The following is a 14,967-nucleotide window of genomic DNA, read 5'->3' on the forward strand; positions in this document are numbered from 1 at the left end:
CATCTTCTTCGTTGTGCATTCTAATTGCCGTCTATGACAGTAGGTATACCGCTTTATTATATATTAATACAAAAAAAAGTATCATAATTATTAAACCTATAGAATGTAACGTTCGAATATTTCTCCCCATTCGACAATTTTAATAGCGAATACTTGGAAATACGGTAAAATATGAAAACAGGTGGTTATTCCCAACGATTGAAAAGAAAGGTGTTGTATGCTTAGTCTTTGCAATTCGAGAGACATGCGCAAAAGCGTCGCTCGATAGTAACCCTTTTCAGTCGGCGTCCGATCACCGTAAGGGACACTCGCTTAAGAAGGAGCAGCATATGTCAAAATAAACAGTTCAGTTGGTTTGATAACGTAACTCCTCATATCCAATATAAATGTGTATTATAAGTGTAACATAAATGAAAAAGCATTCTGCAGAAATATAAAGTGCACTCTTTTTTTTTTTGTTTTTTTTTTTTTTTTTTTTTTTTTTTAAGAAATATAGATATGGTGATGGAAATGTCAATACGATTAAAAAAATACAATGGAAATTTTGATAAGCAATATATACTTTACTACTTATGACTGTCATCATATCTAATTAATGTGAGTATATTTATATTTTTCTTGGAGAAAAAATAGAATCTTTTCAGCGTATAATAATTGGTCTCATATTTCCATTGTCGTAAGATCGTTTTGGTTTATAACATGCTGTAATAAACCGTAGCAAAGGAAAAAGCTTTTTGTATTAACTGGAATAATGAAATTCTCGTTAATATAAAAAGTATTTGAAAATGATTGAAAACAACATTCTGCTTACTGTCGCAAAGACTTCGTGCGATGCTATAAATATACCACCGATTGAAATCGCATTTGGTTTTATGCTCCTTATTAATAATAATAATAGCAATTTTTTAGTTTTTATGGATAATGTATAGAATGGAATTTGACATCTGCAAAATAATATATTTCGGTTTTTTTCTCATATTTAACAATTAATAACTTTTTTATGAGAACACGTTTTAAATTAATTCAATTGAATATGGCATTTAGCTGTATATAAATATATGTATGTATATATCAGTCTTACAATTCCATGAAAGTCTCATTGCTGTGATCCATAAGCAATTGTCCAACGTAAAAACTAATATAAATAACAGAAATTGATCCTGCCATGTAAGTGATATATTTGATTGTTTCGCTTGAACTTTGCAATACCGTAGATAATTGAAACATCTGAAAGCAAAGAAAACATTAAAAATTAAAAATTAAAAATAAGATAATGATTAAATATAAATGAAAAAAAGAAAAATATTCCTCTATAATTTTTTATGATATATGCAAATGTACATATGAATCAAATAATTGTATTATTACTCACATATAAAAAATTGAAGAAAACTAGTATCATTGAAATAGAAACTGCAATTAAGTAATTCATCTTGCAATAATCGTTTATCAAATCAATAAGTCTTGAACAGAAAAATTAAAAAAAGAATTATTATCATAATATATAGTAAAGGAACGTATTTAATATATTGCAAAGGTGCTCTTGTGGTAATGTAAAATTTAATAAAATTTAATTCTTAAATAAAAATTTAAGGATGAGATTTTTTAATTGTAAAACAAAGATATTTTTTCAATAATATCCTTTCAACTATGAATTTTCTGATACATATTTCTCATATTTCATGTATTCACCATATTGTTCTTAATAACATATGTAAAAGTATATTGCATTATCGTATACCTATGTTTAAATCATACGATTTTAGAATATCTAATATTGTTTATTGAAATTCTTTGAAAAAGAGTAAGAGAAAAAATAAAAGGAAATATTTAAAAAATTAATTTCATGAAAATATTATTTCTCACTAACTCCGTGATTCTTGTATAACACTTAATTATATCGATTATCCAATTCCACTCTTCCAAAGATGTTGTATTACACCAATCATTTTCTATATGTTTTTTGTCATTTTTAAAAGGTCGATGTATTTTCCACCTACAATGAATATGTTACAAAAAAAATAAATAAAAAACAGAAAAAAAATGGAACAAAAGCAAACAAAACAATATTTACGTTTACATACATAATATCGAATTAATCGTAAATTATTTTTTATATCAAAATATAAAATTATAAATAATAATATATAAAATTTTTAAAGGAATTATTACCCAATCTAATAGATATTATTTAACATAAAAATAAACATACTTTTTAAATAAAACACATACTTACATTATAACGCTAAACTGACCACATACGTGTTGTATTAATACCCAATACAATGAATAACACGCACTTCCTATTATTCCTATTATAAAGAGTGCTATTATTTGATAAATAAGTAAACTGTAATATATCAATCCCGCATTTAAAACATTATTTACGGGAAAAGGTAATGTTAAATTAATATCATCCGATGTTCCAAAAATATAGAGAAAAACGTTTATTATACTTGGAAACGTTATTGAAATAACATAGAGAACGATGAGAACTGTAATAACGAGAAGATATTTACATCATTGAAATATTGTATGTTAATTATAATTATTTTTTACATGAAATTCTTTTTTCTTTTTTTTTGCTTTCCTTTTTTTTTGCCTTCCTTTTTTTTTCGCTTACCCACTATAAGATACACATATAATTTGCTTCGGCTTGTGTACTTTTTCATAATGTTTAATTCCTCCTCGTCCGATAGCACCTCATAATCAAGTTTAAAATGAACGTACAATAATTTCACCTTAAAACGACATATTTTTTCCCGTAAGAATTAGTTTTCTTTCTTTCTTTCTTTCTTTTTTTTTCTTTTTTTGACAAGAAGAAATAATTAATACGAACTGTTAGTAAATCAAAGTAAACGCTAAAATAACAATAGACGACAAATAGACCAGGTATCATTGTTTCCAGAACTCTTATAGTCGATTGTAGATTGAAGTCCGACATGAAAAGCTGATAAAACTGGAATATATTATTAAATATAATTCGAAATATTACGTGATAATAAATAAATATTGTTTCATATAAATAATTGATATAAAAAGACTGGGATTGTTTAAATCAATGTTTCTCAATTTTTTATCGATCTAATATTAATATAAAATTTGTAAAAATCTAATGGAAACTGGTGTCAATGTATATTGTTTTAAAGATAAGCCTCTATTTATGAGCAACAGCTTTACGAGAACTTTCTGTAAAACTTACGAATTATTTTTAACTTTTTACCCTTCGACGTAAATAGCATTTCACGGCACATTGAAAATTTAATAAGTTGAGAAATGCCAATATATAAATAGTGGTATGAAAAATAACAACATTACTTATTAGTCAGTCTAATATATTATATCTAATACATTATATAATATAATTAAATTTTCTCGTCACTCTTAAATATTTACTTAATTATTTATTATTTCTGATCATTTCGATACTCTTTAGAAATTATATAGTGTGACAAACGAAAATGAAAGTATTGAACGTGGTGGGCACGTAATAATGAATATTTGAAATATTCAATTTTACGTTCCACTTTGACAAACTCTCTCTCTCTCTCTCTCTCTCTCTCTCTCTCTCTCTCTCTCTCTCTCTCTCTCTCTCTCTCTCTCACTCACTATCATCCCTCTCATCTCCTTAGCTCTTACATACAAATATAAACATCCACACATCATTCTCCCGAAACTTGAAAATTTTTTCTAAGAAAACTTTATTGTTATCGTTATATTTCATTCTAATTATAATTATTATTATTATTATTGTTGTTGTTATTATTATTATTGATGTTATTGTTGTTGTTATTGTTATTACTATTATTATTGTAGAATGAGTGGAAGAAATGAGTAAATCAACGAAACAATATGTATGATGCAGATAAAGAATGTTTAGATAACTATAAATTTAGATGTGCATAGTATGAAAGAGAAATGTTAAAGAAACGATTCTAAGAATGGATATCACAAAAATAATGATTGCGTAAAAAGAATATATATGCATGTGTGTGCGCACGCGCGTGTATAAATATGTATGTATATATATGTGTCACAGATATACATATAGATATATATAGATACATACAATACAAAAGAATACAAATAGACGATTAGTCTTTGTTTAAGAATAGAATTCTCAGACAAAACTGAAGAATTATTTATATCACTTCTATGTATTTGATGAATATTTTTATTAATTGTTAATAAGTATTTTGTAAAATAAATAATCAATATATAGGTATATGAATACTTTAATCAATATTTATAATAAAATATCAGTATGTAATATAAGTGATCAGTATAAATAATTAAATGTCCCGGTTATATCTGGGGTTGATTATAAATAATTAATGTTTATTTAATATACTGATAGATTATTATATTTACAAATATTATAATAAAAATACTGATAATTTTTTTTAGTTATCTACAATAGTGTATTGCTGACCACTTATAATACGTACTAATATTTCATTATAAATATTCACAATTTATATTGAATACTAATTAAAAATGTTTAAAAATACTGATCCAATAAATAGGAGGCTACTTATATTATGGAAAAAGTATATTTCAATTGTATTCTTTATATAAATAAATTTATCGGATAAAGTTAAAATCTCATATTTTTTTTTCGAATAGCCATCATCAATCAGAGATAAATCATAAACAAATTTAAGATCTCAAGCGAGATGATGTTAATAATTGTGATCAAGAATCCATGAAGCAATTATCTTTCGAAAAATGAATCCGTTTATAAGTTTTGGAATCGAACATGCTTGGCACTAAACATTTAAATATTATATTTCATAAAAATGTTTACTGAATAAGAAATAAAAGAAAATAAATAAAAAGAAAAATAAAAATAAATCCCCTAAAAAGAAATGAATATCTTAATTGATACGATATTGACAATTTCATCTGTATATACAATGAAGAATATCCTCGTTAAATTTCTGATCGCGTATTTATTTATTTAAATAGTATTATTAATAATAAATAATAATCTTGTTTAAATCGATGATGGATAATCATGATCTAATTACTTGTATTACCTGATGTAATTACCTGATGTAATATCATTGGCGATACGTAAACGGTTACAGCACAAAACAAAAAGAACTGATCATTCGTATTTTGTTCGGGGCGTATGCGTATTAGAAATTGCAATAGTCGATTCGAAAGAAGAAAATGTTGGTCAAAGTATGTTAGACCTCTCAGAGACATTTTTAATCAGTGAATCTCGTGTTTATTGAAACGAAATAAAGAAGAAACTTGATGTTGCTTCTTCATTACGCATTCTATTTGACCTCTTTTTGCAATAGGTATAACGGTTTATAAAATATTAACACATAAAAAAGAACCATATAATTATTGGAATCCATAGAATGTAACGTTCTAATAATCACCCTCATGATACTTTTTTTTCTTTTTGAAAATTATAGTATCGAATACTCGAAGGTACGATGAATTCTTTTGTATGTATAGTAACAACAGATGATCGTTCCCAAATGATTAAAAAGAGGGTTGCTATATCTTAGATATTTAGTTAGAAGAGACATGCGCAGAAATGCGCTTGATCGATTTCAATTCTTTTCAGTCAGCGTCCAACCACCGTAAAGAACAATCACTTAAGAAGAAGCAACATATAAACAGTGTACTAAATAAACAGTGTACTAAAAGATTTTTTTAACAAATTACACAATCCGTTGTATTTTTCATACTTGTAAAAAAAAGAAAATCGTTCGGATATACAAAGCGAAGATTTTCTTTTGAAAAATGTTGAAACAAATCGATGAATTAAATGTCAATCATAATTACAAGAGAATGAAATAAAATTTCGATGCACAATATACGTGATACTATTGACACAAGTAAGTATATTTGTGTTGCAAAAAACACTGGAAAACTCCTTTTTTTTATTTATATCTAAATTTGATTGAAATCTAATTTTTTTTTTTAATTTAAATCAAATAAGTTATATTATTTGGTTAATAAATGTCATAACTTTTATTGTCAAAAAATAATATAAGATTACAACGTGGATACTGTAAATACATCGTAAAGAAATATAATGGTTTTTGTATTAACTGAAACAATAGAATTGATGAGAAAAATATTTAAAAAAGAATATTTTAAAAAATAAATAATATGGAGGAATGTAATGTCCATATACATTCCTATATATTTACGTTCATATATACATTTATATATAATATTCTATAGTGAAACTTATGACATTACTTATGATCAAACTAATACATTAATTAATTAATGATTTAGTTATGGTTAAATATTTATTTTTTATGGACAAAGCATGCAAATCCTTCTTTTATATTATTTTTTATAATCTTTAATCATAAATACTTACAAAAAATTATTTATTAAAAAAAGGGTAAGAATAAAATAAATATCGATACTGATAATTCTTTTCTATTTATTGAATAAAATGCAATGACATTTCTTTACTAAATTACTAAATTTTTGATTACATATTTTTTTTTATTAAAAAAAAAAATAAATCCACTAATTAAGTAACTATAATAAAAATAATAATAATCAAATGTATCTTAAGAACAGATAAATTTACCTGATGTAATGTTATTGATAATACAATAGTTATTACATAAATCAAAAACCGGATGCTATGCGTTAAACTTTTAATTTTCAAGGCCATGCATAGTATCGTCGATAATAAATATAACATAATAGGTATTTAAAATAATATAAGACAAAAGAAAACAAGATTTTCTATTTTGTCAAAAATAATAATTAATAATTGATTATAATACTAAATATCAAATAAAAATAAGAAAAAAAAAACAAACAAGCAATCTGCTAGTTCACGGAAACAAAACACACGTCACAAAAGCATATATATGAAAATTAGTAATGAAAATAAAAATTTCGTTCCTTTCATCGCAGATTTCAAGGAGCGCCATTATACGAAAAATGTCAAGAACAACAAAAACAACATTTTGGAGTTTATCCTAATAATGAATTCAGACGTAATTCTTGACTGATATTGATGAATAATGAAGGTTTAAACCTTTATCTTTAAAGTAAGATCTTATTTATCGAAATCAAAAAAATTGAAAAATTACATCTGGATTAATTGTTTGCATTAATCATTGAAAAACCGGAGACAGTGAACAACCTTAAATAAGAACGGGACACGTCAAAAAAAACAAACACCTATTTGATAGTAGATTGTATTTTTAAATAACTTTATCGCGTAAACAGTTTTCTAAATTTTCTATTCTTGTGAAAAAAAGTTGAATGATGATAAAAATTGAACACAGTCAAGAATTAAAAGTATCTATGATCAAAAAAACGAATACAATGCATAATTTAACGTTTAACATCAAACAATTAATACTCAACATAGATAATGCATATTTTAATCATTACTATCAACATCTTATTTAATAAATACAATTTCATTGTTGCAACATAAGTTATATAAGTTAACAAATACTATAATATACAGTCGCAAAAGATAATGATTTTTGTATTAACTAAAAGAACAGATTCAATGTTATCAAAATACTTCGAACATCGAGTATTTAATTTTACTTACCATAGAAAAAACTTCATACGACGAGATGAACATACCTCCGATTGAAAGTACGCATGGTTTCATGCTTCTCGCAATCACAAATAACAGCATTTTTTGTGTTTTTATGGTAAGATTATTAAACGGAACTTGACGTCTGTGTAAAAAAGAAAAGAACAAAATTGTTGAATCTTTTTCTGTAAAAAATAATTAATAATTTACTTATCGGACTAACTTAATCCATTGAATAAGATTATTATATTGCTATTCATGTTAGATAAATAAATAATCGGAGTAACGAAGCTTTATAGAAACTTACAATTCTTCAAAAATTGCATTGCCATGATCCAACAGTTTTTGTCCGATGTAAAAATTAAGGTATAAGATTACAATTGTGCCAACAATGATAATGCAACAATCTATTATTTCTAATGGATTATGCAATATCTCTGATAATTGAAATATCTGAAAGAAAATCATATGGTATAATTCATATAAAAGAAGAAAAGAAAGATTTCTATATTAATTTTTAAACGGCATATAATGAACATTTACAAAGATAATTAATTGTAAATATTTCGTAATATAAATACTCAGTATCTATGAATATTATAATATCGATATAAATAATTAATATGTCAAGATTGCATTAGTATTTCGTCAGGATTACAAATTATCATAATTTGATATTTACAAATATTGTAATTAAAATATTAACAGTTTTTGTATTAATCGGTGTTATATTGACAACGTGCTATATTACGTATTGATATTTTTTATTATAAATACTAATTAAAAATATTTAAAATACTGATTGAATAAAGAGCACAAGTAGGTCAGTATATATAAATATTTTGATCAAATAATTTTACCGAGGTACGTCATCGATGTAATATCAGTTATATTATCTACTAATATTTTTTGTTATAAATATTAACTATTTATTTAAAATACTAATGAAAAATGTGTAAAATACCGATCGAATAAATAGCAACCTATTACGCATATGTCACTTATTGCAAATATATTTTACTTACATAAAGAAAATCAAAGATAACGATCAGCATCGCAAAGAAACATATTATTATGTAAGTTTTATTGGAAAATTTGTTTAACAAATCAACAAACCTTAAACAAACAAAAAGAACAAATGAATTACAATGAGATGTAATAAAGGAAAACAAAAAACAAAAAAGAAAGAAAAAAAAACAAAAATTTTGTTCAGCTAACTCGATGGCTTTTGTATAACGTTTTATTATATCGACTATCCAATCATATTCTTCACGAGATGTTCTACACGAACTTTCTATATATTTCTGATCCTTTTTAAATGGTTGACGAATTTTCAGCCTGAAAATAGTACTTTATAAAATGCATATTCTCTTTTACAATTAATACTTATAACAAAAACAAATATGAATAAGTACTTCAAAAATTAAACACGTACATTATAACACTGAATTGAGTGCACGCGTGTTGTACAAATATCAAATACAAAGATATAAATAAACTGGCTACTGTTATTAAAAGAAAGACTAATATCACTTGATAAATAAGCAAACTATAATATAACGTTCCTGGTTTTAATACATTATTAATAAATAAAGGTAATCTTAGTTCATTATCATCCAATTTACCGAAGATGTAAAAGAAGACATTTAAAATGCATGGAAATATAGTTAGAAATACATAAGAGTTAGAGAAAACTAAAACAATAAAAAATTGTATATAATTATAATATCATAATTAAATTTTCTTCATTAACATTGGCATAGACAATTGACATTCTTACCTATGATAACATACATATACAATTTGCTTTGTTTTGTATAATTTTCAAAAATATTCAATTCATTCTCATCCGACAGCTGATCGTAATCATCCTTAAAACGAGCGATTATAAATTTTATCTAAAATTAGATGATATTATTTTTCCGTATTTAAATATTTTTTTTCTTTTTTTGTTCTTTTAAATATGAAAAAAGGAAAAATATATAGTAACTGTTACGAAGCCAAAGTATGATGTACTATAACCATAGAGAATACATATCCCTGATAATATTTTTTGCAGAATTTTTATGGTGACTTGTAATGTCATGTCCAACGTGAATAGCTGATAAAACTGAAATAAAAGTACATATTGACAAATGTGGTCATATATTAAATAATATAATTAAGTAAAATAAGAATTAAAGCAAAATAAAAAAAAAAGAAAAAGGAAATAGAATAACTAACGTAAATATAATAATAATAATAATAGTAACTATAAATATAAGATAAAAATATTAATATAATAATTATTATTATATAATTACATAAAAATATATCTTTTTATAAATAAAAATATAGATAATAATAACTACATAACGATAATTAAATAACGAATACTTATACGAAATATCAAAATAGGAATGTTTACCTGATACACAATCGTTGGAGATGAAAAAATTGTTACAATAGAAACAAGAAACAACTGCCCTTTCGAACTTCGAGAAGGCCGCAGACCAATCAATAATTGAACTAATCGGTTTGTAAGAAAGAAATGTCGTTCGTAATAACTTAGACCTCTCAGGGACATTCTGATATATCTGAAGATTACTACTGAATCAAAGAAAATAAAGAACCCCACGTTTTTCTTTCATTGCGTATTCAAATTGCTGTTTATTACATCCGGTAGCAGGAAACGTTTTTGAAAATATAATTAAATCTATAGAACGCAACTTAAAAATTTTTCTTTATTTTCTTTATTCTCATAATACCAAACACTTTATAATACGACTTGCCACATGCCACTTATGCGTGCTACATATGTGTTTAAGCAGATGGTAATTCTCAGCAATTAAACAAGGGGTGATATACCTTTTACTGTTAATTTTCACGGACATGCGCAGTAGAGTCTGCTGACTGAAACCATTGTCAGTCGCTCAGTGACCACGATCTAAAACATTTGCTTAAGAAGAAGCTAACAAATCGATACGAAAACATTAGTGAGGTATAGTTGATTATATCGATTACGTGACTCGTCAAATGTTGTATAATTATAAAAAAAAAAAAAAAGGAAAACATTTTGCAGAAAGTGAATGCACTTTACAAAAAAAAATTGATTATATATAATATTGAATTTCATTATATTTTTTCATTATATTGAAAATCTGTATGTGGACATGCACAATGAATAATTTCATCTTAAATACCATAGTCTTGATTAATACAAATGAGAATATCTCATGAATAATTAAATCTTTTATAAACAATAAAAAGGCATATATACTTTTTATTTAATAGAAGTAAATACATTTCATTTTATCTGATACTAATTAATTTTACTACGTATAGTAATAACAATTAATTATCATTTATCAATTCTGACTTGGAGTTATTGAACATTATAATACATCATAGCAAAAGAAACTGCTTTTTGTATTAACTGAAAAATAAAAGTCGCCGTTAAAAAAGATATTATCATCATCAACAACTTATTACTACATACCTGAGAAAAAACTTCATGCGATGAAACGAATAATCCACCGATCGAAAGCATGCATGGCTTCATGCTTCTTGCTATCATAAATAACAATATCTTTTGAGTTTTTATAGGCAATAAGTAGAAAGGAATTTGACACCTGCAAAAAAGATATATTGTTTCTCAACCAAAATAATTAATAGCTCATCCGATAAATTACATTTTGTGAACTTTAAACATTTCATCCATAAGATTAATTTTAGCTAACAGATTTGTCAAATATTATATATTAATTAATGGTGTTAAGAAAAAACTTTGTAACGTCTTACAATTCCTCAAAAACTGCATTGCTATAATTCAATATCTCTTGGCCAATATAAAAATTAATATATGTGGTAAATATAGAACCCATAACGTAGATAGTGAACTCGATTATTTTTGATGCATTTTGTAATAATATAGATATTTGAAATATCTAAAAGTAAAAAATAAATATTTAACAATGATTTTTAAATAATAAACATACATATTAACGACGATTTGTTAGAGTGGATAATAAATAATACCGAAATACATAGTAAAAATTTGAATTAAATTTATTTTATTCAGATAGAAACCATTAAAGATTCTTCTTTTTATTACGATTTTCGATTGATAATGTACGTAATACTTACACAAAGGAGATCAATTACAACGATGGTCATCCCAAGAAAAACCACAATTAAGTAAATTACATTGGAAAAATAGTTTATCAAATCCACATACCTTAGGAACAAAAAAATGTGTTTTAGAAATTAATATAATAAAAGAGAATGATGGAAGTTTATTTCGAACTAACTCCGTAACATATCTATAACGTTTTATAAGGTCTACTATCCAATGAAACTCTTGGCAAGGTCTTTGTAAATATTTTGAATCATTTGTAAATTGTTGCTGTATTTTCAATCTGTAATAAATAATATGCAAAATTACGTTTAAATAATTCATAACAATTAGATTAAAAACGTATAACATTTGTTAACTTAGCACGTACATTATAATACTAAATAGACAACATGCGTGCTGTATTACTACCAAATATGATATAAAAACCACACAGCCTATTATCAGCATAATATAAAATGCACCAGTTTGGTAAATAAGCAGAAAATAATATAAAGGCCCAGAGTTTGAAAAATTATTAATGGGAAAGGGTAATGTTAATTGATTATTGTCCAATGTACCAAAAAGGTATAGAAGAACATTCAAGATGCATGAAGATGTTATTGAAATAAAATAGATGCTAAACAATACTGTAACAATATGTAAAGTATTGGAATACCTTGTTTAAAGTTGTTTTTCTTTTTCTTTTTTTAAGTTTTTTTGTACTTACCTATGACAGCATATGCATACGTCTTAGTTTTCTTCGTATATTTTTCCACAATGAACAGTTCCATCTCATCAGACATGTGTTCACAATCATATTTAATACGAAATAAAAGTAATCTTACCTAAAAATTATAAATACTTTTTATTTAAATATATACGATTTCGACTAGTAAAAAAGAAGCTAATACGAACAGTTACGAACTGAAAGTAAGTGGTACTATAAGCAGAAATCATAATAAGAAATGCTACTATCTTTCGAAGCTCTATGACAGTCGTTGTCAAATTGAAATCCATCGTCAATAGTTGATACAGCTGCAGAAAAGTAAGATTTTTACTAAACGAATGTTAATGCATACGCTATAATTAACAAGGATAGATTTAATAAAAAAAATGTATAAGAATAGTTGATATAAGTTTATTGCATTGAATGCCAATATAAAATATTTATTCAAATTTGTATGAAAATAAAAATAAATATAATAATTATAACAGCAATAATAATAAAAATATTAATAATTTACATATTTAGAAAATGAATGTTTACCTCATAGACAATTATTGGCAATATGTACACAGTGATTGCAGAAACCACAAACAACTGGTTTCTTGAATTTTGATTAGAACGCAGTCCCAATATGAATTGAACTAGTCGATTCGACAAGAGGAAGTGCTGTTCAACAAATCTCTCACTTCTCGATGCCATAACTAGTGAACTAAGTTAGTGAACTAACTTATGTTATTCACAGTGAAGTAATCAATACACTTCCCACTACTATTTCATTAAAAATTCTAATTGCCATCTATTAGATACAGTTGTAGCATGTTATGTAAAAGGGTGACATGAAAATATAAGTGTAATAACTTAATCGATAGAATAGAATGTTAAAATGTTTCATCCCTCTATACTACCGTAGTGTTAAATACGTTCAAATACCAATACATTATAAATACCTCTATAGAAACAGATAATAGAAACATCTATAGAGACAGATGATTATTCGCAATAATTGAACGAGGAGAAATATGTCTTTTAATTTTCACGGACATGCGCAGAAAGTTATATTCACTAAGAACTTTTTCAGTCGCTCTTCGACCACGCTCTAACACAATTGCTTAAGAACGAACAAAGACATCGCTATAACAGTTAGTAAAGAGAACTTAAGTTTATGGATAATACAATTTGTGAAATGTTCTATAATTGCGAAAACAAGTTCTGCAACAGTTCCAGTGCATCTACAGGTAAAAAATATTTATTTAAAAGTTTTCTAGGGAGCATATTACGTTTATAAAATCAATGTACAAAATAATTCTGGTGCTGTTAAGTAATAATAAAAGACATTTAACCATATTTTAACCATTACGACCATCTAATTACATTATTCAAGTAAAATTCTATATTATATAATTTAATAATATATATAATAAAAAATATATATAATAATTAAATATTTATATATATTAAGAATGATCAAACAGATTTACAATTACAGTTAGTCCAATTTAATTGATATTATCGATAACGCAATTAGTCAAATGTTGTATATTTGTAAGAAATAGTCGTCGATGATAATAATTGAATATGATGAGATTATTTAAAAGTAAATCAAAAGGAAATATCTTAATTTAAGGGATAAGGACAATTTATAAATAGACTAATATCAAACAACAATACATGAAATACATAATGCACATTTTGACTATAATTATTATTTTATTAATTAATACATGTGAGTATGTCCGATTTTTTATGAAAATTAAATATTAACTATAAAATTAAATAACTATAATTTATAAAAACTTCACTATTCGAGAGTGGGTCTCAAATTATTGTAGTTGTAAGATAAATTGTAGTTAATTAACATTATAATAAACCATCGCAAAAGAAAGTGCTTTTTGGATTAACTAAAATAATACATTCGTTATTAACGTGATTCATTAAAAACGGATAATATGTAGCTACGTACCTCAGCAAAAATTTTATTCGATGATACATATATTTTTCCGATTGAAAGCATGCATGGTTTCATACTCCTCATAATCATAAATAACAGCAATTTTTGAGATTCCATAGAAAGATTGTAAAACGGAATTTTACATCTGGGAAAACGATATACATTATTTCTTATACCAAATAATTAACAGCCCATCTGTTAAATTAAATTTTCAATTTGCCTTATTATTATTAATCATTTACTTATTAAAATTTATATTATCTTTACAGATTCGTCAAATTTTGTATATTAATTGCTAGTACGATTATATTTTGCAAAATCTTACAATTCATCAAAAACTTCATCATTATGATTCAATAAGTTTTGACCAATGTAAAAGTTAAGGTATAAGATCAATATAGATACAAAAATGTTAATACTGCATCCAATTGTTTCCATTAAACTATGCAATATTTCCGACAATTGATACATCTAAAATGATTATATGATTTAATGAAAGAAAATTATTCTAAAACTTATGTATGTTTAAAAATATATTAAAGTAAATAGATGATTATTTTGAATTCATAAAAGAGAAAAACAATTATAGAGGCTCATAAATAATATAGGATGTATTAACATTAAAAAGTTGAATACAATTCTAT

The 14,967-nt window shown here is 24.9% G+C and overlaps 4 protein-coding genes across 8 annotated transcripts; all 4 read right to left on the minus strand.

The window, feature by feature from the left end:
* Positions 1 to 603: 603 nt before the first annotated feature.
* LOC124953273 lies at positions 604 to 1,486 on the minus strand. The gene is made up of 4 exons (XM_047504401.1): positions 1,373 to 1,486; positions 1,082 to 1,227; positions 812 to 944; positions 604 to 743 (listed from the first exon to the last, which is right to left on the minus strand). The coding sequence occupies exons 1-4, from the start codon at positions 1,430 to 1,432 to the stop codon at positions 693 to 695; spliced, it is 390 nt and encodes a 129-aa protein (XP_047360357.1). The 5' UTR covers positions 1,433 to 1,486; the 3' UTR covers positions 604 to 692.
* Positions 1,487 to 1,680: 194 nt separating this feature from the next.
* Positions 1,681 to 5,211, minus strand: LOC124953543. Its single transcript, XM_047505069.1, has 6 exons — positions 5,053 to 5,211; positions 2,840 to 2,959; positions 2,624 to 2,741; positions 2,237 to 2,495; positions 1,871 to 1,996; positions 1,681 to 1,741 (listed from the first exon to the last, which is right to left on the minus strand). The coding sequence occupies exons 1-6, from the start codon at positions 5,209 to 5,211 to the stop codon at positions 1,681 to 1,683; spliced, it is 843 nt and encodes a 280-aa protein (XP_047361025.1).
* Positions 5,212 to 7,382: 2,171 nt separating this feature from the next.
* On the minus strand, positions 7,383 to 10,356 carry LOC124953271. Of its 3 annotated transcripts, XR_007102186.1 has the most exons (6): positions 9,960 to 10,356; positions 9,543 to 9,662; positions 9,333 to 9,450; positions 8,578 to 8,668; positions 7,860 to 8,005; positions 7,383 to 7,697 (listed from the first exon to the last, which is right to left on the minus strand). XR_007102186.1 is itself a non-coding variant. In XM_047504397.1 (4 exons), exons 1-4 carry the CDS (start codon positions 10,116 to 10,118, stop codon positions 8,652 to 8,654), a joined length of 414 nt encoding a protein of 137 aa, XP_047360353.1. In that variant the 5' UTR covers positions 10,119 to 10,356; the 3' UTR covers positions 8,524 to 8,651. The 3 variants fall into 3 exon arrangements, 2 of the variants coding, with proteins under 2 accessions (XP_047360353.1, XP_047360352.1); XM_047504397.1 differs by lacking the exons at positions 7,383 to 7,697; positions 7,860 to 8,005 and having other exon boundaries at positions 8,524 to 8,668; XM_047504396.1 differs by lacking the exons at positions 7,383 to 7,697; positions 7,860 to 8,005; positions 8,578 to 8,668 and adding an exon at positions 8,941 to 9,246.
* Positions 10,357 to 11,030: 674 nt separating this feature from the next.
* Positions 11,031 to 13,129, minus strand: LOC124953272. 3 transcript variants are annotated; one of them, XR_007102187.1, is made up of 7 exons: positions 12,916 to 13,129; positions 12,564 to 12,683; positions 12,376 to 12,493; positions 11,842 to 11,949; positions 11,678 to 11,768; positions 11,333 to 11,478; positions 11,031 to 11,163 (listed from the first exon to the last, which is right to left on the minus strand). XR_007102187.1 is itself a non-coding variant. In XM_047504400.1 (4 exons), exons 1-4 carry the CDS (start codon positions 13,072 to 13,074, stop codon positions 11,945 to 11,947), a joined length of 402 nt encoding a protein of 133 aa, XP_047360356.1. In that variant the 5' UTR covers positions 13,075 to 13,129; the 3' UTR covers positions 11,740 to 11,944. The 3 variants fall into 3 exon arrangements, 2 of the variants coding, with proteins under 2 accessions (XP_047360355.1, XP_047360356.1); XM_047504400.1 differs by lacking the exons at positions 11,031 to 11,163; positions 11,333 to 11,478 and having other exon boundaries at positions 11,740 to 11,949; XM_047504399.1 differs by lacking the exons at positions 11,031 to 11,163; positions 12,376 to 12,493; positions 12,564 to 12,683; positions 12,916 to 13,129 and having other exon boundaries at positions 11,220 to 11,478; positions 11,842 to 12,374.
* Between the last annotated feature and the right edge of the window lie 1,838 nt (positions 13,130 to 14,967).

Source organism: Vespa velutina, chromosome 12 (assembly GCF_912470025.1).
Source record: "Vespa velutina chromosome 12, iVesVel2.1, whole genome shotgun sequence".
NCBI classification, from domain to species: domain Eukaryota; kingdom Metazoa; phylum Arthropoda; class Insecta; order Hymenoptera; family Vespidae; genus Vespa; species Vespa velutina.